The sequence below is a fragment of the Lactuca saligna genome, chromosome 2 (assembly GCF_052625555.1).
Source record: "Lactuca saligna cultivar CGN05327 chromosome 2, ASM5262555v1, whole genome shotgun sequence".
In the NCBI taxonomy this organism is placed as follows: domain Eukaryota; kingdom Viridiplantae; phylum Streptophyta; class Magnoliopsida; order Asterales; family Asteraceae; genus Lactuca; species Lactuca saligna.
Window position 1 is genome coordinate 110,989,910 of NC_136418.1, and position 27,881 is coordinate 111,017,790.

Here is a 27,881-nt window from a genome sequence, read left to right on the forward strand (position 1 = left end):
TGCCATGCAATGCATACAAGGCTTATTTTGAAGAAACAACCTTCAATATGGCAAGTATAACTTCTAACTCAAATGGATGGGCATAAAGCTTGTCATAAGGGGTCTCCTGGACCTGCTAAAGTCCAGATCTAGGTTCCATGTCTCCATGGGACCTCTCATACTTCTTATTCAAGCCAAGAAAGGCAAGAAGCAACCCTAGATTTGGCCCATCAACACAAAACACGAAGATTGACTCAGAAAGTTACCTCAAGAAGACCCCCTTGATGAAATGGCAACAGATCTAAGCTCCCCAACACTTCAAGCTTGCTCCTCTCCCTCCTTTCCTTGCACTAACACACAAAATGAAGAACAAGAGGCCTTCAAACACACACACAAGGGCTTACAGACGTATGGAGGCTCTTAGGGTTCAAGGTGGTCGCATATGAGGGCCATAAGGTCCTTTAAATAGAGCTTAGGGCCGGGGAATTAGGGTTTCATTAAACAACACGGACTCGTCGAGTCCATCCCTTGGACTCGCCGAGTCCGGACACGAACCCCCGCTAAAAACCGCGACCCGACTCGAAGAGTTGAACCACCAACTCGCCGAGTCCCCTCGCAGAATGCCAAAATATATAAAGAAATGGAGATACCTGGGGATCCGGGCTGTTACAAGAACTCAGGTGACAGGGATGCAGAGGGATAAGCAGCGAGGCTAAAGGTAACGGTTGTGCAGTGAGACCGTTGTCGAGAGCTAGAAAACAAAGATGTTGGGGGATAAACGGCGAGGGGTAGTGCAACGAGGCTGTTGCCGAGGGCCAGGCGTCGAAGATGCTGAAAGGTTGTAGGTAGTAGGGTCGCTGTCGTGATAAGCTTCTTGCTGGAAAGTAATATCGCTATAGCAGGCTGTAATGTGGAAAACGCTTCATCGATCGTCCGAGCATAAGAGAAACATGATGATTGCGAGAGAAGAAACACTGAGCGCGCGGTGTTAGGCATAGAATAAACTTGTGGTACATGACTTATGGTATAAAGCTTATACCTTACATGTTAATCATCTAGATCCCTTTTCAAGCTTATATTTTGTTGCTTTTGGACCATTTCCAAGTGGAATCCGAGTGATTAGCCTTGGAGGATGGATTGGACATCGGATCTGGACACTTTTGAGCTCTAGAAGCTCAGAGTTGTTGGCTTTATCTAGCTAAGGCTCCATGTCTTGACCTTGAACTTCTTATTAGCTTGGAATTTGGTGTTCTAGCCTCATAACACCTTGCATGCAAGTAAAGTTAGCAACTTTACGTGCAATGCTAGCATTAGGAGTCCAGATCTATGAGTTGGAAGTGTTGGAATAGACTGAAATCGACAGAATAGAGATGTTACAAGGAGGACTTGTGTGACATCCCCATTTTCACGGCCAGAAAAGACCAATTTTGTTTATGCTTTATAAAAATCAGAGTACTTCTTTTAATAAAATGTTGCGGAATTTGTTCCCAGAAAAACATGATAAATACGTTATTAAAACATTTTCGAAGAAACGTATTTTATTCATTTTAAAACGTTTGGGATGTCATCGTTAATACAGAAACATAAGCATAAATAGGACTTACATTTATTTACACTAGTGATATACATCTCTTTAAATCTCTCAGTGTAATGTGACTTCATATCAACACCTGTGATATAAATAAACTGAGTGGGTCAGGTTGGGAAACCTGGTGAGTACATAGGGTTTTCAACCCACAATAATATAATTATTATGTTTAAACATTCAAGCAATTAAACCCCATTACCCATCCCCATTATATTCTCTATTCTTAAGGATTTACCCTAAGAATCAACTATTTCTCGTTCATTCATTCCTAAGGATCATCCTAAGGAATCGGCATGAAGTCCATCGTTGCCACGGTTTACAAAACAGGCACTAAGTCTGCATAGTCGCCAGGGGTTAGGCATCAAGTCTGTAACACCCAGAATTTCAAAATAATTTTTCGCATTTTATAAAACATAATTCATTTAGTATTCACAAAAACATCATTGTTTGAAACTCATCTCATAACATATAAAAATCCTAAGATCAAATAATATAAAAATCCCGCGTGTGTGCACTGATCAGACCGGCGCCTTCCCGCGATCCTCACTGGTACCTGAAACAAATAACACCAACACTGTAAGCACAAAGCTTAGTGAGTTCCCCAAAATACCACGTAACACATATTAGCCACTCGAGGCTATAACTTTGTGGGTCCGTGCACCCATACTCTGTGAACCCTCATGTTCTAACTCTGTAACATGCATAGCATAAATCACATAGAATAATGCAGTGTAACACATAACATACATAGCATACAAATACCCTACCACATAACTTTGGTTACCTACTCAAGGTAAAGTATAGTGAGAAGACTCACCTCGCGTGTCTCGATATCTCACAAATCCTGGGAATCCCTCGTGCTCGATCCTCCGAGCTCTAATCCTCATATAACATCACATATCCCTAGTTAACACTTTATATCTCTAATGTTGACTATCCCTAAGAAGTCAACACAGGTCCACTCTGGTCAACGGTCAACAGTCAACGGTCAACTTTAATCGGACTCGGCGAGCGCTAAGGCAACTCGGCGAGTCTAGACGTTTTCACTCATTCTCAAAGATTCCCTTTCTACACGTCGAGTATCCCCCCTGACTCGACGAGTTCCACCTGGAAGAATCGCGGGGCCACCCCGACTCAACTCGCCGAGTCTCAAGAGCAACTCGGCGAGTCCCAGTTCGACTCAGTCCACCTGATAACCCTCTCTAACTCACCCTGACTCACCGATCCAACCCATAACCCGGACAGGACCATTCTACGGCAATCTTCAAGCTACTCGCCGAGTCTGTTCATCGGACTCGGCGAGTCCATGCCATGCAACTGCTCAAACTGGTTTCTAAAGTCAGATCTGCTCCGACAATTCATAGATCTGACCTTCCTAGACTGGTTCATCACGTAAAGTCCTCGTTTCGGTGTTCATAACACACCCCATGACTCATAATTAACGTTTTGACCTAAGGCATAAGGATTCCAATCCAAAACCTCCATTGATTCCCGAAAAACTCATGTAAGGGACACTCTTGACTTCCAAGGGTCCAGATATAGGGTTTCAATCGCTTGGGGGACTAAGGGAGCACTCGATTTAGCCACAAAAGGGTTCAACAAACCCTAAATCAATATACACATCAACATAGAGGGTAACAACTCGAAAATATTACCTGAATAACGTTGCTCTGTGCCCCCAACTCTCAGAATATCACTTCTCCTGTCGTTCCCTTAATCAAGTCTCCTCCTCCTTGCAATATAACACTTCCAAGATCAATAATGGTCTTCTACCTTGCTCTAGATGCTCACACTCGGTTTAGGGTTTCGCTCAAAGGACTAGGGTGTACAATGACGGCCATAAGGCTCCTTATATACGTCCCAAACCTGGAAAGTTAGGGTTTCGCTAAACAGCACGGACTCGCCGAGTCCAGGCGCGAACCCGCGACCAGATCCGCGATCCTACTCGGCGAGTCTGAGCTCCAACTCGTCGAGTCCCCTCTCAAAACACCAAAATCATAAACATAACGATACCTTGAAATCCGGGCTGTTACAACTCTCCCCCACTAGGACTAGACTTCGCCCTCGAAGTCTCACTCTGAAAATAGCTCTGGATGCTGCTCCCGCATCTCACGCTCCGGCTCCCAGGTCATTTCCGATCCCTTCCGGTGTTGCCACTGAACTAACACCAGAGGTACCTCCTTATTTCTCAGAACCTTGATCTTCCGATCTCTGATGGCCACTGGTCTCTCAGCATAATTCAGGCTCGCATCCACCTGAATGTCCTTTAATGGAACTACTGCCGACTCATCAGCTATACACTTTCTCAACTGCGACACATGAAAAGTGTCGTGAATCTGTCCCAACTCCGCTGGCAACTCCAAACGGTAGGCCACCCGGCCTATCCTCGCAATCACACGAAAAGGCCCAATATACCGGGGCCCCAACTTGCCCCTCTTCCTGAATCGAATCAATCCTTTCCAAGGAGAGACCTTCAGGAGCACAAAGTCGCCGACCTGAAACTCAAGCTCGGACCAGCGTTTGTCTGCATAACTTTTCTGTCTGCTCTGGGTGGTCAACAACCTCTGTCTGACCTGCTGAATCTGCTCTGTCGTCTGAAGCACGATCTTTGTACTGCCCATCACTCTCTGTCCAACCTCTCCCCAACAAATGGGTGTCCGACACCTCCTACCATACAACAGCTCAAAGGGCGGCATACCGATGCTCGAATGATGGCTGTTGTTGTAGGAAAACTCCGCCAAGGGTAAATACGCATCCCAGCTACCCCCGAAATCCAACACACATGCCCGAAGCATGTCCTCAAGCGTCTGAATCGTCCGCTCACTCTGACCGTCTGTCTGGGGATGATATGCGATACTAAAATGCAATCTAGTACCCAGATCCTCATGAAATTTCTTCCAGAATCTAGAAGTGAAACGCACATCACGATCTGAAACAATCGAGATCGGCATCCCATGCCGAGATACTACTTCCCTTACATACACCTCCGCCAATTTCTCTGCTGAAGAACTCTCACTAATGGGAAGGAAGTGAGCGCTCTTCATCAATCTATCTACAATCACCCAAATTGCATCAACTCCTCTGGCAGTCCTCGGTAATTTGGTGATGAAATCCATAGTGATCTATTCCCACTTCCACTCGGGAACCTCCAATGGTTGCAACTTTCCATGCGGTCTTTGGTGCTCGGCCTTGACCCTACGACAGGTCAAGCACCTCTCGACAAACCATGCGACGTCCCTCTTCATACAGGGCCACCAATATTCTCTCCTCAAATCCAAATACATCTTTGTAGCCCCGGGATGGATCGAAAATTTCGAATGATGTGCTTCCTCCATCAAAGTAGCACGCGTACCTCCCACAAACGGTACCCAAATCCGACCCTGAAAGGTCATCAGCCCTCGAACATCCGTAACGAACTCTGAAACCAAACCAACGACCCGTTCCCTCTTCTGCATCTCCGGTTACATAGCCTCAGCTTGTGCCCCACGAATGGCATCCAGTACCGGAGCTATCACAGTCAATCTCAAGCATACATTTCGCAGTGGAGGGTTCTCCCCCTTACGGCTCAACACATCGGCTACCACATTAGCCTTGCCCGGGTGGTACAGGATCTCGCAATCATAATCCTTGACCACATCCAACCACCTCCTCTGACGCATATTTAGGGTGGGCTGATCCATCAAGTACTTCAAACTCTTATGGTCCGTGTATATCGTACAACGAACCCCATACAAGTAGTGACGCCAAATCTTGAGGGCGGACACTACCGCCCCCAACTCTAGATCATGCGTGGGATATCTCGCCTCGTGAGGCTTCAGCTGCCTCGATGAATACACTATTACATGCCCCCCTTTGCATCAGTACTGCACCCAGCCCCGAAATAGATGCATCACAATAAACTAAAAAATCCTCCATCCATTCCGGGAGAGCTAACACCGGGGCTTCGCACAATCTCTGGCGAAGTGTCTCAAAAGAGGTCTGGTGCTCGGGACCCCATGAGAATGCAACACCCTTTCGGGTCAATCTGGTGAGTGGCACTGCGATCCTGGAGAAGTCCTTGATAAATCTCCGATAATACCCTGCCAACCCCAAGGAAACTCCTGATCTCAGAGGGTGACTTCGGCACCTCCCAACTCATCACCGCCTCAACCTTGGCCGGATCGACCAATATCCCTTCCTGATTAACAAGATGTCCTAAGAATTGGACCTCCCGCAACCAGAAATCACACTTTGAGAACTTTGCATAAAGCTTCTCCGATCTCAAAACTCCAAGGACCTCCCTCAAATGCTCCTCATGTTGCTCTCTAGATCTCGAATATACCAGAATATCATCGATAAATACAATCACTGACCGATCCAACATCGGCCTACATACCCTGTTCATGAGATCCATGAACACTGCCGGGGCATTGGTGAGCCCAAAAGGCATCACCACAAACTCATAATGCCCATATCGCGTCCTGAACGTTGTCTTCTGGACGTCCTCATCCCGCACTCTCACCTGATGATATCCCGACCTCAAATCGATCTTGGAGAACCAAGATGCTCCCTGCAACTGATCGAATAAATCGTCGATCCTCGGTAATGAGTAACGGTTCTTGACCGTCAACTTGTTCAACTCCCGGTAATCAATGCACATCCGGTGTGAACCATCCTTCTTCTTGACGAACAGGATAGGCGCTCCCCACAGTGAGCTGCTCGGCCGAATGAACCCCTTCCCCAGCAGCTCCTGAAGCTGCGAGGATAACTCTTGCATCTCTGGAGGAGTAAGTCGATAAGGCACCTTAGCGATAGGCGCGGCCCCTGGAACCAAATCAATACTGAACTCCACTTACCTCACGGGTGGCACACCCGGTAACTCCTCAGGAAAAACATCTGGGAACTCACGCACCACCGGAACCTCCTCAACTGAACTCGGTCTCTCAGAAGCCACCCGCGTATCCATCACATACGCCACAAAACCCTTACAGCCCTGCTGTTGACACTGCCTCACCCTGGCGGCCGAACAAAAAGCTGATCTTGAACGCGTACCCTCGCCGTACACTGAAAGAACTCCCCCACTAGGGTCTCGTATGGTCACCAACTGACGCTCACAGTCGATAACCGCGCCGAATCGGCTCAACCAATCCATGCCCACAATGACACAGACATCACCCATCGCCATAGGAATCAGATCAATCGGAAACTCCACCCCGAAAATATCTAACACACATCCCCGGAGAACCTCTGTGGCACAAATCACTCTATCGGCAGCTATGGAAACTCTCAGAGGCCGACTCAATGCCTCATGACTAACACTGATATGCTGACTAAAGGCCAAAGATACAAAAGACCGACTCGCACCCGAGTCAAATAACACTAAGGCAGGCACAGAATTGACAAGGAAGGTACCTACGCATAACCTAATATAAGCATAATATTTAAACATCAAAATAAATACATGAAAGGAAACGTACTAGCCACCACATCGGGCGCGGTGCGGACCTCTTCCGCAGTCAGCTGGAAGGCTCTCCCTCGAGCTCTCGGCGCCTCGGCCTTTACAGGCCGACTCTCTGTAGCTCTGATGGCGGCAGGAGCAGATCCCTGAGGTGCTCCGCGCAGCTGCGGACACTCAGCCTTCCGGTGTCCGGTCTGGTTGCAGTGGAAACACACTGCAAACCCCTTGGGACAGTCCTTGGCCATATGCCCCTCCTTGCCACATTTGTAGCAAGTTCCCGCTCGACAGACTCCATCGTGACCCTTGTCGCACTTCGTGCAAGTGCGGCCCTTCTAACTCCCTGGTTTGGGATCAGCGGGCTTGGCCCGCTTGGCTGCCGGCTGAGACTGTGCCGGTCGCCGATCCCTTCCCGGAGACTCCGCCTCCTCCCTAGCCTGAGTCTCAAGCTCAATCTCCCTCGTCCGGGCATTTTCCTGAAGCTCAGCAAATGTCCGGTACGAGGAGTTTGCCACAAACTCTCGGATATCCCTTCGCAAAAGGCTCAAGTAGCGGCTCATCCAAGCCTGCTCGGTGGTCACGTGCTCAGGGCAGAACATCGCCCTCTCATGAAACTTCCTCGTAATCGCTGTAACTGACTCGGTACCCTGCTTGAGGGTCAGAAACTCCTGTGCCAAACGCTCCCTCTCCACCTGGGGAACGTACTCATCTCGGAACATGACAGTAAACCTCTCCCAGGTTACTGCCACAAGCTCAGTAGGTGTGTAATGCGCCGTCACAAACTTCCACCAGTCCTTCGCTCCCAAGCGAAGCTGGTTCAGCGCGAACCGGACCTTCAAATGCTCAGGAGATGAGCAAGTGAAGAAGCACACCTCAATATCAAATATCCACCTCATTGCTGCCACCGGATCCTGGGTCCCATCAAACTCTGGTGGTTTTGTGTTGCTGAATTCCTGGAATAGCAATGCGTCCCCACCCTGCGGCCTCGCAGCAGTCACCGCTGCGGTAGCCGCTGCAGCAGCAGCCTCAGAAATAGCGGCATAACGCTCATCAAACGTCTCTATCAGCGTGGTCTTTATAGACCCAAACATTTCCGGAATCTCCGCCCTGATGGCTGCAGTCACCTCCTCCTGGATGATCCGGCGGATATCCTCCTCACTGGTACCACTTCTCTCGGTATTCCAAGGATTCTTACTTGGGTTGCACACCGTTCCGATGCTTTCAGTAGTACGGGCCCAATACTACTGTCCGCACCGCACCGAGATACACTCCAAGTCCTCCTCTTCGGATCCCAAGTCCCAAGTACTCTATCATGCGTAGACTACTCTCTAATAGATCTCTCATAAACCCCTCGCTGCTACCTACTCACTCTCAAGCGTCACATAGCAGCTCACCTCTCCCTAGGCTAAGGCATCACAAATCAGGCCAATCTAGTTTTAACAGCAATACCTAGCCTACTCTAGCATGCAGATACATCATATCAATATTAACATCACATAATGTAAAGGTATTTTGGGAAATCACCGTTCGGGCGCGGACTGATCGTACACACATCTCTTGCTCTGCGTTTTTTTTCAAAACTCTTTTAATCTTTTGAAAATTACATCTCAAATCCTCAGTTTGAGTTCAAATACGCCTGAAGGTGTACTCGAATCCCTCAAACCAAGGCTCTGATACCAAATTGTAACACCCAGAATTTCAAAATAATTTTTCGCATTTTATAAAACATAATTCATTTAGTATTCACAAAAACATCATTGTTTGAAACTCATCTCATAACATATAAAAATCCCAAGATCAAATAATATAAAAATCCCGTGTGTGTGCACTGATCAGGCCGGCGCCTTCCCGCGATCCTCACTGGTACCTGAAACAAATAACACCAACACTGTAAGCACAAAGCTTAGTGAGTTCCCCAAAATACCACGTAACACATATTAGCCACTCGAGGCTATAACTCTGTGGGTCCGTGCACCCATACTCTGTGAACCCTCAGGTTCTAACTCTGTAACATGCATAGCATAAATCACATAGAATAATGCAGTGCAACACATAACATACATAGCATACAAATACCCTACCACATAACTTTGGTTACCTACTCAAGGTAAAGTATAGTGAGAAGACTCACCTCGCGTGTCTCGATATCTCACGAATCCTGGGAATCCCTCGTTCTTGATCCTCCGAGCTCTAATCCTCCTATAACATCACATATCCCTAGTTAACACTTTATATCTCTAATGTTGACTATCCCTAAGAAGTCAACACAAGTCCACTCTGGTCAACGGTCAACGGTCAACGGTCAACTTTGACCGGACTTGGTGAGCGCTAAGGCAACTCGGCGAGTCTAGACGTTTTCACTCATTCTCTAAGATTCCCTTTCTACACGTTGAGTATCCCCCCTGACTCGACGAGTTCCACCTGGAAGAATCGCGGGGCCACCCCGACTCAACTCGCCGAGTCTCAAGAGCAACTCGGCGAGTCCCAGTTCGACTCAGTCCACCTGATAACCCTCTCTAACTCGCCCTGACTCACCGATCCAACCCATAACCCGGACAGGACCATTCTACGGCAATCTTCAAGCTACTCGCCGAGTCTGTTCATCGGACTCATCGAGTCCATGCCATGCAACCGCTCAAACTGGTTTCTAAGGTCAGATCTGCTCCGACAATTCATAGATCTGACCTTCCTAGACTGGTTCATCACGTAAAGTCCTTGTTTCGGTGTTCATAACACACCCCATGACTCATAATTAACGTTTTGACCTAAGGCATAAGGATTCCAATCCAAACCCTCCATTGATTCTCGAAAAACTCAGGTAAGGGACACTATGGACTTCCAAGGGTCCAAATATAGGGTTTCAATCGCTTGGGGGACTAAGGGAGCACTCGATTTAGCCACAAAAGGGTTCAACAAACCCTAAATGAATATACACATCAACATAGAGGGGAACAACTCGAAAATATTACCTGAATAATGTTGCTCTGTGGCCCCAACTCTCAGAATATCACTTTTCCTGTTGTTCCCTTAATCAAGTCTCCTCCTCCTTGCAATATAACACTTACAAGATCAATAATGGTCTTCTACCTTGCTCCAGATGCTCACACTCGGTTTAGGGTTTCGCTCAAAGGACTAGGGTGTACAATGACGACCATAAGGCTCCTTATATACGTCCCAAACCTGGAAAGTTAGGGTTTCGCTAAACAGCGCGGACTCGCCGAGTCCAGGCACGAACCCGCTGAATGACGGGGACATCGTTTGGGAAAAAGGCTTCTCACACCGTACACCTCTCACCCATACCTCATGGTCTATATCACCTCTCAACTCATCGTCCAACTCATATTTCATCTATTATATCTACCCATGTTTTACCCCCAACATTTTCGTAGATATAAAATACATATATAGTTTAAATCATTTAAAACATGTATAAAATCTTTCACCGAGCATAAACAGCAAGTAAACAGACAATATGCACACATAGCACGTAGTAAATACTTCATATCTATGTGTAAGTTGAAGGGGACCATGCACTCACTACACGTAATATATATTAAATACTTCATATCTATATGTAAGATGAAAGAGACCATGCACTCACCTGGGAAGGTGGTGACTCGTCACTCGGACAGCACTTCATTACTCTTAAAACGATTTCCTCGACAAACCTAGTGTCAATATGACTAGGGTTTAGTCTGACGTTAACCGCGACAAATTAGTAGTCTAGCTAATATTATTATTATATAAGCGTTAAATAACACTCAATATAACTAATAATAATAGCCCAAACACTTATTATAAGTTCCTAATAACGTTACTATATTAAAACATAAGCTATACTAAAGATTGGGTAGGCATAGCTCACTTACAGCGGGTTTTCTCGAAAACCGGGCTTCGCTGGAGCAGCGTTCCTGAGCTGAAAGGCTCTTTTCTCGGGACTCCGGGAGCCTCGGGACTTCCTTCGGGTGCTAGGGGGTTTACCTAGGCTTTAGGGGGGTTAGGATAGGCTAGAGAGAGAGTATAGAGAGAGAAAGAAGTGGGGAAAGGTGTGAGAAATGAGAGAACCCGACACTTCTATTTATAGGGTGAAATCCTGACGGACTCGCCGAGTCGGTTTACTGACTCGCCAAGTCAGTGCCACGTGTCATCACCTGATGGCTTTCCTTGGGGAGAAAGCCTTGGCCCATATTTAGCCACGTCACCCCTTTTGCAGCAGCACCCTGCCAACTTCTAAACCCCGTAACTTTCGCATACGAGCTCCGTTTTTTACGTTATTTTTTCCACGCGTAGGTAAAAACAAGATCTACAACTTTCATTTAGACTCCGTCGGCTAATTCTCGATCGATCTCAAATTTAACAGTAGGAGGCGTTTAGACTGTTAAATGACCGCGAAGAATTCGTAACTCCTTCATACGAACTCCGTTTTCATCCATCTTTTTACCGTTGAGTTCCTATTAAAGAGATCTTCAACTCTCATTTAGGTCGCGTAAGCCAAAAACCGCTCAAACTAAAATTCGAGTTTCGGGCTGTACACTGCTAAGCCGAAACTTTGAAAAATCATAACTTCCTCATATGAAGTCAGATATGGGCGTTCTTTTTATGGATTTTCTCGTTCTAACATAATCTATGACTTTGATTTAGACTACTAAGGCTAAACAGTATTCTATCGTAAATTCACTTTTTACGCTTCCCGGTGCCGTGCCGGTTTTGCCGTAAAACTTCGACGGGCCATAACTTCTTCGTTATAACTCGGATTTCGGCGTTCTTTATATGTACGGAAACCTTGAGACATATTCTACAACTTGGTTAAGATTATATATTATAAATAATCTTTTGTCGAAAAGTCATTTTCGACACTTATTGCCTCAAAATTGACGAGCCCGGATCTGCGGGCGTTACAACTTGGCGAGTCAGTTCATGGACTCGGTGAGTCGGGTCGCAAACCCAAACCCTTCTGCTATGAGGCGAATCAGTGTGTGGGGTTAGTGAGGATTCAGGCAGTCTGGATCCATAATGGTTATGAAGATCATAGCACTCGACGAGTTCGACGAGGAACTCGGCGAGTCCAAGACAACCTTCTAAGTTATGAAGATGAACCCGACGAGTTGTTCAAACAACTCGGCGAGTCAAAGCCTAGACATTCATGCGATGATGATAAACTCGACGAGTTCAAGGATGAACTCAGCGAGTCGGTTGAAGATGGTCCCGAAGTGTTAGTTGTATCTACCTTTTCTATTTATATGTTAGTTCTATATGTACCTTCTCACCATACTCGTTTTTATTTTCGATCAATTTTTCGTTTTATTGCTAGTATATGTGTCTTTTTGCCTTTGTGAAACTCTACTGGTTATTTATTCTTTGTGGGTTGGCGTTTTACTTATACGTGAATAAAGAAACTCTAGTTAAAAGTTTATCTTATTGACTATGATTAAAGCAATGAACTATAATGTGGCTATATGATACACATTTTATTTTGTAATACTCCTTACAAGCACAACACAAAACAAATAGTAGCGACTGAAATCAAAATATTAATCTAAGGGATGATTACAAAAGTGTATAATACTCTTAAGTCACTGAACTATTTTTTGTGTTTGATTTACCTATGGATTATTTGAAATGTTCATATTTTACCCTTATGTCTGGTTGCTGACCGGTTGTAGCCGGATATAAACGTAAAATGTGAACCTTTTCACATATTTCAGTGGTAAATCAAGCATGAAAAAAAATTTAATGACTAAATGTAAAGAGAGTTACACTCTAAAGGGGTGTTTAGATAGGAAAAAAACAGGTGCTTATTGTTTATTCCCACAATAAGTTAATATGAGTGTTTGGATAAAATTCAGCTTATTAAGCTAAATAAGCTATATTTAATAAGCATCTCTCCCCATGCTTATTGCTTATTGCTTATTCCCACTACAAATAAGCTATAAACAATAAGCTAAAAAGCTAATCCAAACACCCCCTAAATCATTATTCTAATATTCAGATCCCAAACGCCACAATATATCCCTGCACTATAAAACACGTAATCAAGATTTGAATTTTAACAAATTGACACGTTACAAAAAAGTGTAGGCCTATTCAACTTACGTGGTTTTTTTCTTGATGGACTTAATTCTTAAAAAACTTGACGGCTATATATGGTGGTGGTTGTTTTTATAATTTAATTTTAATAATTATATAGAGTGACAAATAAATAAATTGTGAAAATTTTACTAAACTTTCAACAACAATAAGTACTCTACACCCTTCATTAATAAAATGATTTGTTGACACAAGTAGGGTTGGCATAAAATGATTTTGTATATATTTTCTTCCAATATATACAAAATTACAATATAGGCCGCCTATAATGAGTACATGGGTTGTATAATACACGTCTAACAAAACAATGTGGGTTAAAGGTATAAACCGTATAATACACAATACATAATAAATATACGCTAACATGATTAAAATTTTCTCCCTCATCAGCTAAAGAAAAAAAAATCGATATGGTTGTCTAATTTCATTGAAGTCGTATAAAAATAAAACAAAGAAATTTTCCCCACCAAACAAAGAGTACATTTTAACAAAAGTGGTATGTGTTTCGGAAGAAAACCACATACTCTCCATTGCTAGATAACTATCTTCACAAAACGCCCCGTTCTTTATGAAAAAAACAAATATTCGGGAGATAATGTTTTGAATATTCGGGAGATAATGTTTTGAGATGGTGAGAAACTTTCAATTTCGTTCACATTTAGTCATTGATTTTTTTTGTGCTTGATTTATCCCTGAATTATTTGAAAATAGTTACATTTTACCCTTATGAACCGGTCATAAGGGTAAAATGTGAACAATTTCAAATAATTTATGGGTAAATCAAGCACGAGAAAAGTTTAATGACTAAATGTGAACAACATTGAAAGTTTGTTACCCTTTCAAACCAATATCTCGTAAATGGTTCTAAATGTTATTAAAATGATCACAAGCTGAATATGAAGATTAGAAAAGTGAGGATTTTATTGTAATTATGGAGTAGTACATGAGTAGTATAGGTGTAAGTCGCCTTTACATTGTTGTAGTAATATGATCTTTTATTATTTTAGAGGCGGATTCGGAAGGCCTAACGATCGCAAGCGGTCAGTCCCACCTCGCTACTCCCGCTTACCACCGCCACGCTACGTTCGTTCGCGATCCCATATCTATGAATACTCCCCTCCTCCAAAGCGAAAGCAACACGTGAGGTAATAAATTAATAATTTATCTTTATATAATCTTGATAAAAAATGTATTATTCACAAGGCTATTTTGATAATTCTCATTATAGGTCAATTTCACCTCGAGAGAAAAATACATGGTCGAGAAAGGTCATATTCACAATCTCCGGTGAGAACCCTGTAATACTGGTGTGGTGCATCCAGAGACTCGATCCAAAGTTGGAGCCGTAGCCTCGTGTCTCGTGGTGGATACTCGAGGGGTGAAACCGATGTGGATGTTTCTCCTAGCCCGTGAGAGGTGAGTAGTTTTGTGAAACATAAGTGTTGGTTGGTAGATAATGGTACCGGTAATGTACTTTATGATGAGATGTTATTGTTATTGTTCTATTACTACTACTTTATGAATAGTTGTGTTTGTTGGTAGACAATGGTAAATCCAATTTATGTCTTGATGAGAAGGTATTTTTCTTGTTCACATGTCATTAAAGTCCTATTTTCTAGGAGTTAATTAAAGATTATTTTATCTCTTATTTAAAGTTACATTCTCATCACATCAAATATGTTATTGTTATCAAGTATGCTATTGTTGAGCTTCTAAGTTTAATAATCATCTATGATTGTAACGGGACAATAAATTAAAGTAGAAACCAATGTATATTACCAAAGCAACAAGGCAAAAAATTTCAACATAAAATATATAAACTTATTAACCGATAGTCATAAGTATATGTACTAATATCGACCCTTGCTTAAATCTCTACTACCTAACAAAAATCCAAAAAACGGTAAATCAGTTTTGATGGAATTCTGGTTCTTCTTCTTTCTTTTCTTTTTCTTTTTCTTTTTCTAGAACTAGAAGCCACCCATTTCTTCATGCCAGGAACTGAAAAAAGGCTACCCCGATACATATGAACATATGACCATCTATCTTCCCAACCAACAAGATTGACTTCATGGAAACCCCCGTTTTTGACTTTGTAAACAAACAACCGTTTCCCAACCTCGGCTGTTACTAAAATGTCTCCAGAAGTGTTCCAAAAACCTACAATCTCTATACATTGATAAGTAAGAGGTGGTTTGGAATCAAACTGACATTGGATCATCCATTGATCATTCTGCTTCAATACCCACAACTCCATGCTAAAGGAGTGGGTACTATTATACACTAATCCAACTTCACCATGCAAATCAACCAACATAGTTTCAACCCAATCGTCTCCTGTTTCTCTAGGATGATCAATCAGCCCGAATTCCTCCTTCCTTATATCAAAACGTACCACTTTCTTTCTGTGATTGGGTGGTAATGGCTCAAAAAACCCAAAACTTACAGTATGCCTCATTTGTCTATGAAACCCTAACCAATGCAAACATGCATGTGCGAATATACCCTTACCCTTCATGCGATAACGTGGGATTTGGGTTATCTCTCGCCATGAGTCGGTGCCCAAGACATGCACCATGGTATGCTCTGTATACATTCTCTTCCCAATCTTCACCAAGGCTAAGGCCAACATCTTGAATGTGTTGGTAGAAGCATCGAAACCAAGGCCACATGATTGCATTATCTTGATAGGTGGCAACTCATAACGTTGATTCCTTAGAGGATGGATCACAGACAGAGTGATTGAAGGAAAGTCGGTGTCGCTGTACTCTGATAAATAGAGTAGCCCATTGCAAGAACCTCTAATGCTGTGTCTGTTATACTCATAGAACGGCGCCTTACATTCAAACTCCAAAACCGAGTCCTTTTTCGCCACATCTTTTTTGGATTTAGTGATACGAAAAAGAGTTAGAAGGTGGCAACCAGGATCAGGGTACATTCTCAACATGATCGGAATGGGTTCTTCTGCTACTCGATTCATCTGGATGATGGCAAGGTTAGGTTCATCGATATACTTACACCACTGTTTGCATACACACCGGAAACGATCCAAAGATTTGACCGGCATTCTTGACAGGATGTCGTAGATGAGGTCTGCCGGCAACTCATGACCCATGTCTGTCACTGTCTCTGTCGCTTTTTTGAAGGGTATCTAAGATACATGCAGTATATATAGGGCCGATCTGTTTGAATAAATATTATAACTCAAACCCTAAATGCATCATGTCGCCGATATTTATACTAAACATATCGACTAACCTTATAGACTCAGGATTCTTTGAGATCACAAGAGATAAACATACATATATAGGTCAGATTTGATAACTAAATATCCTATAAAAAAATTTCTTAAAAGAAAAGTAAATTATGTAATATATCCTTCCTTCCTCTAACTCTTTATTTTTTTAAACAATTGATACTATTAAATAAATAAGAGTAACCATCCGTTTCCCTGTTTGTCATTTATTTTGTTAGGTTAGTATCATCATGACAAACTATTGGACTTTAGTCTAAAAGCACTATAAGAAGAATATTGGGCTTTAGTAGCGAACCTATCTCAAAATCTCAGGTGTTAAACTCTACCCTTCGATTTTGTGCCTAATCTAACAACTCAAAACATGCATCGTACACAACAATACCAGCGACGGCAATAGCGGCTACATATGTCGTCGCTAATACTCGAAAAAAAATACCGTGAATACTTCCCTCCAATGTGTTGCCACTAAAACTGTTTCATCGCCGCTATAGGTTGTTGCCGCTAAATCTATTCACATATCTACAGTACAAGGAAATAAACAATTAGCGGCGACAAAAGTTGCCGGTAAAGGATCGAGAAGTCGCCGCTAAAACTAATAGCGACGACATGTCGCCGGTAAAAAGTCGCCGCTACTGCTGCATCGCTATTGATCAGATTGTCGCCGCTAATGTACCTGTCGCCGCTAATACTTCATGTCGCCGCTAAAGACAATATCACCGGCAATACTCTTGTCGCCGATAATAATGTTTTTCAATTTTTTTTTATATATTTGTAACTTTGGGTATAATTTATTCCAAATACTATTATAATTAATTATATACCAAAAACTACATAACAACATCAAATTAAATACCAAATACTGTTATAATTAATTTAATACCAAAATAAAACAACCAAAAGTTTGATAATTCTAACAAGTAGCAAAGTAAGTTTTATAATTCTAAGAAATAGCAAAGTTTGACGAGTATAACATACAAATAAAGCTTCTCCCTACATATCATCATCTTCGTTCCCATCATGTCCTCCTTGATTATTCTGTGATTGAAAAAACAAATAAAGCTCCTCCCTACATGTCGGGTCGTTGAGCAATGCCCGGAGATTTTCCAACTACATAATAAATAACAACATATATAAATTATAAGTTAAAATTTCCAACTAGGGACGAAAACACAATTACCAAATGCACATGCATTTTATGACGCCAAAGTACATTGCTATTTTTAAACTAAGACAAAAAAACAAAGTACATTGTTATTTCTTGCATATGGGACAAAAACTCAAATACCAACGATTTTAGCAAATACTCACCAAAAACCAAAATAACCAAATCAACTTACATTTTATGATGCCAAACTACATTTCTATTTTTAAACTAAGACAAATAACCAAAGTATAATGTTATTTATTGCATTTGGGACAAAAACATAATTACCAAAGCGTTTAGTAAATCATGATGACCAGCACCTTAATGTCTTTTACTTTTCAAATTTTCATATCGATAGTTTGAAATATTATGCAAGAATGAACAACACAATAATAATAATAATAATAATAATAATAATAATAATAATAATAATAATAATAATCAAACAAATGTAATGTAGACTTTATAACACATGACATATATATAATTAAACTAAAATTTCACATATTTATTAATTTTATTTATTAATTTTATTTAGACAAACTACACATATATACATTGACATATATACAATTAAACTAAAATTTCACATATTTTACATATATCAAACACAGCACCTACACATATATACATATATACATCAAATTTGAACATATTTTGACATATATATATACATCAAACACACATACATTGACATATATACATTGAGACACCTACAAATATTTTTCAATTAAACTAAAAATTCACAATAAATAGAAGTAAATAGAACCTGTGGTGGTGGAAGTCAATGAAAATAGTCCAGTGGTAGCGATAGTCTCGGGTGGTGGTCGGGAACATAGTAACACAATCAACAAAACTGAAATTGAAATTTTTTTACAATTAATCACTCCAATAAGCATAAAATCGATGTTACAAGACAAAAGGGAACGAAAATTGACCTGAAAATAGCTTGGTGTCGCCGGAAAAAGTTTGGTGTCGCCGGAAAAGCTTGGGCCTCACCTAGAAATCTTTCTCCACCAGTGGTATGTTCTTTGTGGATAATTTCACCCACCCAAAATTGATAATTCTCACTGGTAGCCCACAATAATCGGTGAAGCAAGATGTAGACGAGAGAAGAGAAACAAGCGAAGGGAGTGAAACAGAAAGAGCAAAAGGAAAAAGATCGAGTTTTTGGGGTTAACTGCGTCGGCCTTTAGCGGCGACACCTTTACCGGCGACAAATTGAGCTTTAGCGGCGACACCTATCAATAGCGGCGACTATCAAGAGGGAATTATTACCGCGTCATTTTTTTATCTTTAGCGGCGACTATTTTGGATCATTACCGGCGACAAAAGTCGCCGGTATTTCATTTATGCGTTCCACGAGCACCCTAGCCGTTGGATTAGAAAAACGATCGGACGGTTCGTGTTTGCCAAAACGTCAAAGAGTGGATTGGTGTCATTCAGCCTTTAGCGGCGACACCAATAGCGGTGACACAGGCCTTTAGCGGCAACTTTTTAATTTGTCGCCGCTAAAGGCTCTATTTCTTGTAGTGCTAGACATCTTCTCCATTTTTCATGTGTATTATGTTTGCTTCCTCTTGAGAAAGTCCATCCGCATCTGACAATTAGAACACAATTCAGATAAAGCCACCAATGATTTTCATACAATAATATTGTTGCTACGTAGCCTTTTGGATGCTTGATAGTGAGTTGTTGGTATCTTCTTTTAATGCACAAACTGGAAGGTACACTGCAAAAGGTAGACAAATGCTAGGTCAGAAAGAGATACCGAGGGAAGCGATATTGTTCTCCTTTGCGTAAGTTTGATGTCAATTAGGAGTGTTGTAAAAGTGCTTAGGTTGAGAAAGTTCTACATTTACAGATACGCATCATAGTTCTTGTATACAAATGTGATGTTTTGGGTTCTTCCTTCTTTATCTGGGTAGTGCAAGTGTCCATAGGTTGCAAGGTAGTACCCTTAAATATAAAGTGTTCCTTTTATATGTTTCAATATAATAGTGTTTTGTGACTTTACATTGATATGGAGATGACCTTATTATTATTATTATTATTATTATTATTATTATTATTATTATTATTATTATGGTGTCATGTAACCACACAAACAGTTTATATATTTTATATTTGAGAAAAATTGTAATTTTTAAATCAAAGCAACTTTTCGTTAACATGATCATGCCATCTTTGTAAGATTTTACAATTGGTCTTCATTGATTACAACAAGTATAGTTTGATAAAGTGTATTACTTTGTTTTTGATACAAGTGCAAAATAATCGAAAGTCTACGAAAGTAAAAAAAAAAAAGGGAGATTTTATTATAAGGTTTAAAAGCATAAGTGATTTAGTTTGTTAGGAGGATGTTATTTTTTAGCAGTCCAAGTACAAAATAAATATATTGTAATATGATATTTGCATGAAGTAGCGATATATAAATGTCAAATCAATGCAAAAGCATGGTTCGTATACAGTATATAAAGTCACTAGGTGTGAGACTCGTGTATTACACGAGTTGATTTAAAAAAAAGATTAAACATTGAAGTGTAAATATGAAATATTTTTTAATGTACAGTTTTAAGATAAGAAAAGAAGAAACATATTTATTAAATTTTATATCATATATATTATATTTAATTTAATACTTTATGTATATAAGTATATGATTTTAATTAAAAATTGAAACAAACCAAAAATTGACAAGTGTATAATATTTATTTAAAAATTGAAACATCATCCTTTAAGCGCCTCTGCCAGGATTACGTCATACTCTATGAGGCGCGACTGTCAGGATTATGATATTCTCTTTTAGGTGCATCTGCCGACATTATCCTATAAGCGCATCTACAAGGATTATCTTATAAGCGCATCTACTAGTATTATGACATTCTCTATTTGGTGCATCTACCAATATTATTCTTAAGCGCATCTGCTAGTATTGTGACATTCTCTAATTGGTGCATCTACCAATATTATTCTTAAGCACATCTGCTAGTATTATGACATTCTCTAATTGGTGCATCTGCCAATATCATTCTTAATCATCTTACATACCTCATCATTTTATCACATACCAACTATCTCATCTACCCAACATATTAGTAGATATAAAATACATATATAGTTTAACTCATTTAAAAACCATATAAACATCCATTCCATACTTATCTCAAATAAACAAAAGTATATAAACACATAGCATGTATCGGCGGTACCGCCTCAACCTACTACACAAACCGCCATCGACTCCCTCCTCACTAAAACAACTTTTTAATGCTAAAAATGTACATTAGTTTTTCGGAAAAATTACACAAACATATATGTTTGTCTCTTTCGACTGTTTTACTTTAACATCGTTTTTTATATGACTAAGACCATCTTCAACCCTCAGGGCATATTCAACCATGGGGCAAAGTGGACAGCTGCAAAGGCGTAATTTTTTTTTGTTATATATTTTTATTTTAAAATTAAAACTTATAATAACAACAAGGGACATTTTTATCTGTTATATATTTTTATTTAAAAATTAAAACTTATAATAACGACAAAGACCTTTTTATCTTATTCGTCTTAGACTTTTGAGAATATTTAATTCCTCATGACTGACCTGTCTTCAACCCCACACTAAAAAACTACTTTTGCATTATAATTTGCACTATACATAACACTAAATAATTATAGTTAAACCTATAATTATATTGTAAAAGATAATGTTAACACTAAACCTCTCCAGCCCATTATAATATACTCAACACTAAAAAAAATATTATAGGTATATTCTGTTTTATGTAATTTTATAGTGTAAAATATTGTATTGATGAATAGTATAACATTATATTTAATGTTACACTATTCACAAACACTATATATAATATTAGGTTTAGTGTGAGGTTGAAAGTCTAAAAGTGAGTTTAGTATATAATATAATATAAGATTGAAGATAATTTTTTCATTCTCAGTGTTTATTAGATTTCTCCATTCTTAGACTTAGCAAGTTACCCATGCTAACATGGAGTGAAGTCACGATGACTAGTTTTGTTCACGTCACCATAGTGCCTTCAACTAAAACTTAAAAGAAAAGGAAATGAAATGAAGGGTTTTGATAAGATTCGAACTCACCATATTCTACAAACAAGGCCAATACCTCATACGATTGAGTTGTAGATATTTTGGGTTTTTAATGTATATAGAAATTGTATTATACATGTATTTGGTGTTTAAATAAGTATGTACTGTATTTTTTTTTTATTTTTGCATATTTTTGTGTATTTATAAGTATTATTAATATTTACATACATTTAGAGTAAATTACACGAATGGTCCTTATGGTTTGGGGTAATTTGTGTGTTTGATCCATAACTTATTTTTTTTAACTCGGAAGGTCTCTACTATTTGTTTTTGTTACCCGTTAGGTCCCTATTGTTTGTTTTTGTTATGCGTTTGATCCATATCTTACCTAAAAATACTATTATTTAAATAGAAAAAGAAAATGATAGAGTATGTAAAGTAAAGTGAGAGGGTGGGGTTGAGGCTATGTTTATTTAAATAAATTAAAAAAATCCAGAGCAAAATAGTCTTTTTAGGTAAGACAGAGACCAAGCGTGTAACAAAAACAAACAGTAGGGACCTTCCGAGTTAAAAAAATAAATTAGAGACCAAACGCATAAATTACCTTAAATCATAACGACCATTGGTGTAATTTACTCATATATTTGTATATACATTAAAAGTGGAGTGGGGAGGCTTGTGTACAGTAATTTTTTTTTGGGTTTTACTACTTTTGCCACCTTACTTCTTCAGTTTTGCTTTCTGCCCTGATTATATATCACTTATTTTCCTTCTTTTAATCGTCCGTTCACCGTCTCCCTTGCCCAATTACACACTACTGCTCTTCTTGTCCAATAATATCCTCAACCACCTTTGACCGGCAACAAATGACGTTATTCTCTTGTCTACCTCTGTTGTTCTAGTTTTCATCTCCCCACACTCTTCCTCATCCGTTCTCTTCCAATACAATGGTTACAGTGGGTATTTTCTTGCGCATATCGCCATCGCTAAGCTCCACCACCAACCTCCACCGCCATCACTCTTCAACATCCATGACCTTCCACTGCCTCACCGCCTTAGATCCTTTCCATTAATCTTCTTTTTCTTTATTTGATTATGCAGTTCTCTTTCTGCACCTAAAAAAAAATACCCTAATCCTTCGTTTACCGTCTGTTCCACTGGTGGTTAAAGACAAATTTTGGTGCCCTATTACCCGTAGTTATGACCACAGGCACCAACGACTAATAGAAAACCCTACGCATTGCTATGAGCTAATGTGTTCTTCTCTGTTTTCAAGGTTGGTGTGTTCTTCTTCATTTATTTTGTTTATTTGTTGATGTTTCCTTGATTCTTTGTTCAGCTCTAAAGGATTGGAAGCGGATTCGTTCTCAGAGGGTGTTTGGCTTAGCTTTTTAGAAGCCAAAAGTCCTTTTAGGAAAATATAGAAAGCAAAAGATGTTTGGCAAATGCATTTTAGAAGCTACTTTTGGATTTGGATACAAGTAAAAATGAACTTTTTGGAAAAGTCAGGAAAACCTGACTTTTTGTGACTTTTCCAAAAAGGACTTTTGCCCCCTCAAAAGCCAAGCCAAACACCCCCTCAGTTTTATAATGTTATTTGTTTAGATGTTCTTTATACTTTGATTCAGGTTTTAAATTGGATGTTTGGCTATGCCTAACAGGTGTTAGATGAAATGTCTAAGACAGACCGTTATTGAAAGCTATAATCTTGTACAAGATGTTTAACTCCATGTATTCTCTTCGTCCTTTGTGAAGATACATAAGAACATAAATATGTGACCTAAGTAGCTAAGAACATAAATATGTGAGATATGTGCCTTTTGCTCATAATCGCCATGTCAAATTAAATTATTTCAGGTAATTTATCATTGTTTTCCTGGGTTAATATTATAAAAGCTCTAAATTTTTAACGCGTAATTGGAAAAAGTCATGATATTTTTTTTCTTATTGTTGTGGCCACAACTTTCTCGCAAAATTATCACTCCAGCCCACTTAACGAGTTTCATGGTTAAGTTGGTTAACTTTTTTGCAAAATTAGTCCTAAAAAGTTCAAATTTAATCCCTGAGGTTTGAAAAAAATTACACTACATGGGTTTTTAACTTTATTTTTCGTTTTTTTGTATACTTTATTTATTTTTTGGTTTTTTATAAATATATGTACATTTTTTATTTTCTTTTTTTATATATATATTTTACTTATTTTCATTTTTTAACTTTATTTTTCAACAATTTTTTAAACCTTTTTACCTTTTGTTTTCTATTTTTTAGTGTATATATAGAGTATATTAGAGTTTTTTTTAAAGGTTTTTTCATGTTTGTTTTCGTATTATATTGTATTTTTTTCATCTTTTTATTTTTTTCCAATTATTTGTTTTTTTTTTATTTTATTTATTTATTTATTTATTTTTTTTTTGTATTTTTATCTTTTTATTGACATTTTTCAAAAAATATAAAACGTATTAATATATTAGAGTATATTACAATTTTGATAATTTATAGTTTTTGTAATTGTTTTTTATTTTTTTCAAGTAAATAAAGTAGTTATGTTTATATTTGTAATTTCGGTCAAACTTATTTTTTTTTCTTTAGTGCTATTATATTTATGTTACGAAAAAATGAAAATTAAAAAAATAGTTTGTTTACTAAGAATTAGTGTTTCAATGTGTTATATAAGTTGCAAATTAAATCATATTTCTATATGTGATATCAGTAGATTAAATTCAAGATAATATTTTTCAATTTGATAGTAGACTTAAAAAAACAAAAAAAAAAAAATAATAGTCGATCTTTATAAAAAAAAAACTTGTTATAGTAATTTATATTGAATTCAAGTTCGTTTACTTGAATCAAAGTAAAAAAAACATTAGAAAAACCATAAATAACTAAAATAGGAAAAAAATATAATACAAAAATTGTAATATTAAAAAACCTTAGAAAAAATATTAGAAAAACCATAAATAAAAAAAATAGAAAAAAAATAAAAAAACATAAAAAGGAGAAAAAAAATAAAATATAATACGAAAAGAAATATGAAAAAACCTAAAAAAAAACTCTAATATACACTAAAAAATAGAAAACAAAAGGTAAAAAAATATATATATTGAAAAATAAAGTTAAAAAATGAAAATCAATAAAGTATATATATATATATATATATATATATATATATATATATATATATATATATATATATATATATAAAGAAAATAAAAAGTGTACTTATACTTATAAAAAAACCGAAAATAAATAAAGTATACAAAAAACGAAAAATAAAGTTAAAAAACCATGTGGTGTAATTTTTTTCAAACCTCAGGGACTACATTTGATCTTTTTAGGACGAATTTTGCAAAAAAGTTAACCAACTTAACCATGAAACTTGTTAAGTGGGCTAGAGTGATAATTCTACGAGAAAGTTGTAGTCACAATAATAAAAAAAAATATCAAGGTTTTTTCCAATTACACGTTAAAAATTTAAGGTTTTTATAACATTAACCGTTGTTTTCCTTCATTGAATCTATAGATCATTCTTTATGATTTTTTTTTTTTTTTTTTTGTATATATTTACTTTCCACATCGTATACTACTGTACAAAAATGGTACTGATGGATTTGCAGTTTTACACCATCATAGGGTCTAAGCGAAGGTGTATTAGATTGTTCAAATAGCTTCTCAATTTATCCAACAACAAGAAGTAAATTTTTTCAACATCATTCCTACCTATTCTTTGTAACTGATAAGGTACAACAATTTTCTTTGTTAGAGTTCACACTTCTTTATAAACTTTTATTACTATGCTATATTTCTGCATTCATATTTTCACTTTTATTGAATTATTTATAAGAAAAATCCAAAATAGAATGGAACAAAAATATCGGCCATATATGAAAATTTGGAAATGATATAATTTTTATCTATTTACTGACCAAGTCTCAAATGGTTGGTTTTTATGCCTTTGTATCGGAATATATTTTACTTTTGTCATTATGTTTTTTGGTTATATTTTATTTTATTTTTTGAAATTTTGGATTTTGCTTCGGATTTTGGAATTGTTTTTGAAATTAATTTTGGAATACGAAATGTTTACTGTCACTGGTTTTTCAAGTAAATGACAATCTTATTTTATTTTAAGTTTGTATTTTGATTTCTTTTTGTTAGATTTCATTAAATTATTTTTTTTAAATATCGGATTTGTTTATTTGTATTTTGGACATGTTATTGAAATTTTTGATTACTTTGTCCTAAAGGTTTAGTCTGGAATCATGATTTACATTTTTCTTTTCAGAAATATATTTTTTATGTGAAAAGGCTTTGTCAAATACCTTCTATATATATATTTGCAAAACCAAATATATAAAAAAAAAAACAAACATTTTTTATATCCTATAGTGAAAATGAATATGTAAAAAATAGGAATATAATTTTTTTTAAAAGCCATTCTTATAATGTAAATTTATTTTGTTCATATTTCAATTTTGCTGAAAGACCTGTCGCATCCGACCCCCGCAACACGGGGGTTCCCCACCTAGTTGTTATTATGGTGAAATTTATTTAACTATTTATATGCTTGCATATTCTGCTTTCTAGGAAATTAAAGAGGAGAATGAATTGGGGGCAAATTTGATAACACCAATTTTAACATATTTATTTGATAAAATCGTCAATCTTAGAATTTCAACTTTCTGATTTTAATGTTTGATTCCTAGTTTATATAAAAAGTGCCTATTAGTTTTTCTTAAAAGTATGATTTGATCTGTTTTAATTAGAAATGTATTTGTACTTCTAAAAACATATAAAAAAAACATGAATTTATATTTCTAAAGATACATATTTATATTTCCGAAAACATTTTTATATTTTTTAAAACATATTTGTACTTCTAAAAAACGTTTTTCCCTTTATACTTCTTATAGAGAATTTATGGACCCCTCGATTTTAGACTCTTTGTGATAAGCTTCACGTTGTTGTTAAAGTAAGAAGGTCAAACATAGAAAAGTCAAACACATTAGTCAGAAGCAGTTTGTCAACACAGAAGACCAAATAAAGAAAGCCCATTTTAGTAAGTAAGGAGTCAGTTATAAAATTTGTTAGAAATTTATTTATAGAAGCCTCCAAAAATTCAATTAGTTACTTTCAAAAGGAACTCTTCTAGTTAGCCTATAAATAACCCGTGTGGTCCATATTTTTTTAAAGAACAATATTACAATAACAATATATTTTCTTCTCTTTCTTTACCTGCTTTAGATCTTACGTTTTCAAAATGGATAGTCGTTGTGTACATAAAAGAAAATTCAAAACTGATATAAAAAATAGATCAACTTTAACAAAATAGTACCTTCCCTACGTGACTACGTCCTTATAGCAACAACCACCGGAAAAGCCATAAACGAAAAAAAATAAAAAATAAAAAATAAAGTTTGGTTCTTTTTCTGTTGCGTCTAGAACCAAAAAAGAGAAAAAGAGATAAAGAGATTTTGGTTTCTTTTTTGGGCACAAATTGATATGATCTTTGTCATATTTATGGGTTAAATCAAAATTGGGTTCATGTTCTTTAGACTTATGTGATTTAAGGTGGACTGGGCTAATACAATTTTATGTGGGCTGCAAAGTTATTGGTATATCTGACAATTCGTGTATTCGTGTCATGAAAACATATCAGCCATGAATTTGACACGATACGATTACACGATGAGAAATAAGTTTTATCTCAATTTTTAAGATGTATCTGTGTCGTGTATTCGTGTCGTGTCGTGTCTCTCATAGATTCGTGTCTTCGTGTCTGAAATTGTCAGGTCTAGTTGTTGGTGAACTACTCGATTGTGGTATACCCACACCCGACAACAAATCGGGGGTAACTTTTTCTTATTTACTTTTGTATTTGTATTTTTATGTTTAACATTTCTAGTGAATTTTATTTGATTTCAATTGAATTTAAATTTTATGGGGTGATTTACTTTGGATTTTGTTGGCTGGGGTAAAATGTTGATTTTGATGTAGTTAATAAGTTTAAACCAAATCATTAACCATGAGGATTTTTGGAAGTTGCGATATGATATCCTCAGTTTAATCAAATTGCATGTTTAATACGTAAAAATCCATGTAAGGGCCCACGACAAAACACGGGTTCAAATAAAATGTAAAATGATATGTAATTTGATACATCTTAGCCTGTTTAATACTAGGGTTCACGGAAAACCCAATCCATACGGAACTAAACTTTTTACACTAAAACCATTAAAGTTAAAACATTTAAATATGTTGCAAATTTAGTCAAAAATTTTATTCATTGTTCAACAAATAACCAAATGAATAAAGAAATGATCCAAATAGT

The 27,881-nt window shown here is 37.7% G+C and overlaps 1 protein-coding gene across 1 annotated transcript; it reads right to left on the reverse strand.

Moving 5' to 3' along the window:
• Window positions 1-14,970: 14,970 nt before the first annotated feature.
• On the reverse strand, window positions 14,971-16,203 carry LOC145029983 (F-box protein At2g23160-like). The gene has a single exon (XM_078978428.1). It carries the CDS (start codon window positions 16,201-16,203, stop codon window positions 14,971-14,973), a length of 1,233 nt encoding a protein of 410 aa, XP_078834554.1.
• Window positions 16,204-27,881: the final 11,678 nt, after the last annotated feature.

Excerpts from the sequence above, each read along its gene's own strand:
- LOC145029983 (XM_078978428.1), bottom strand. The coding sequence starts at position 16,203 with ATGGGTCATGAGTTGCCGGCAGACCTCATCTACGACATCCTGTCAAGA.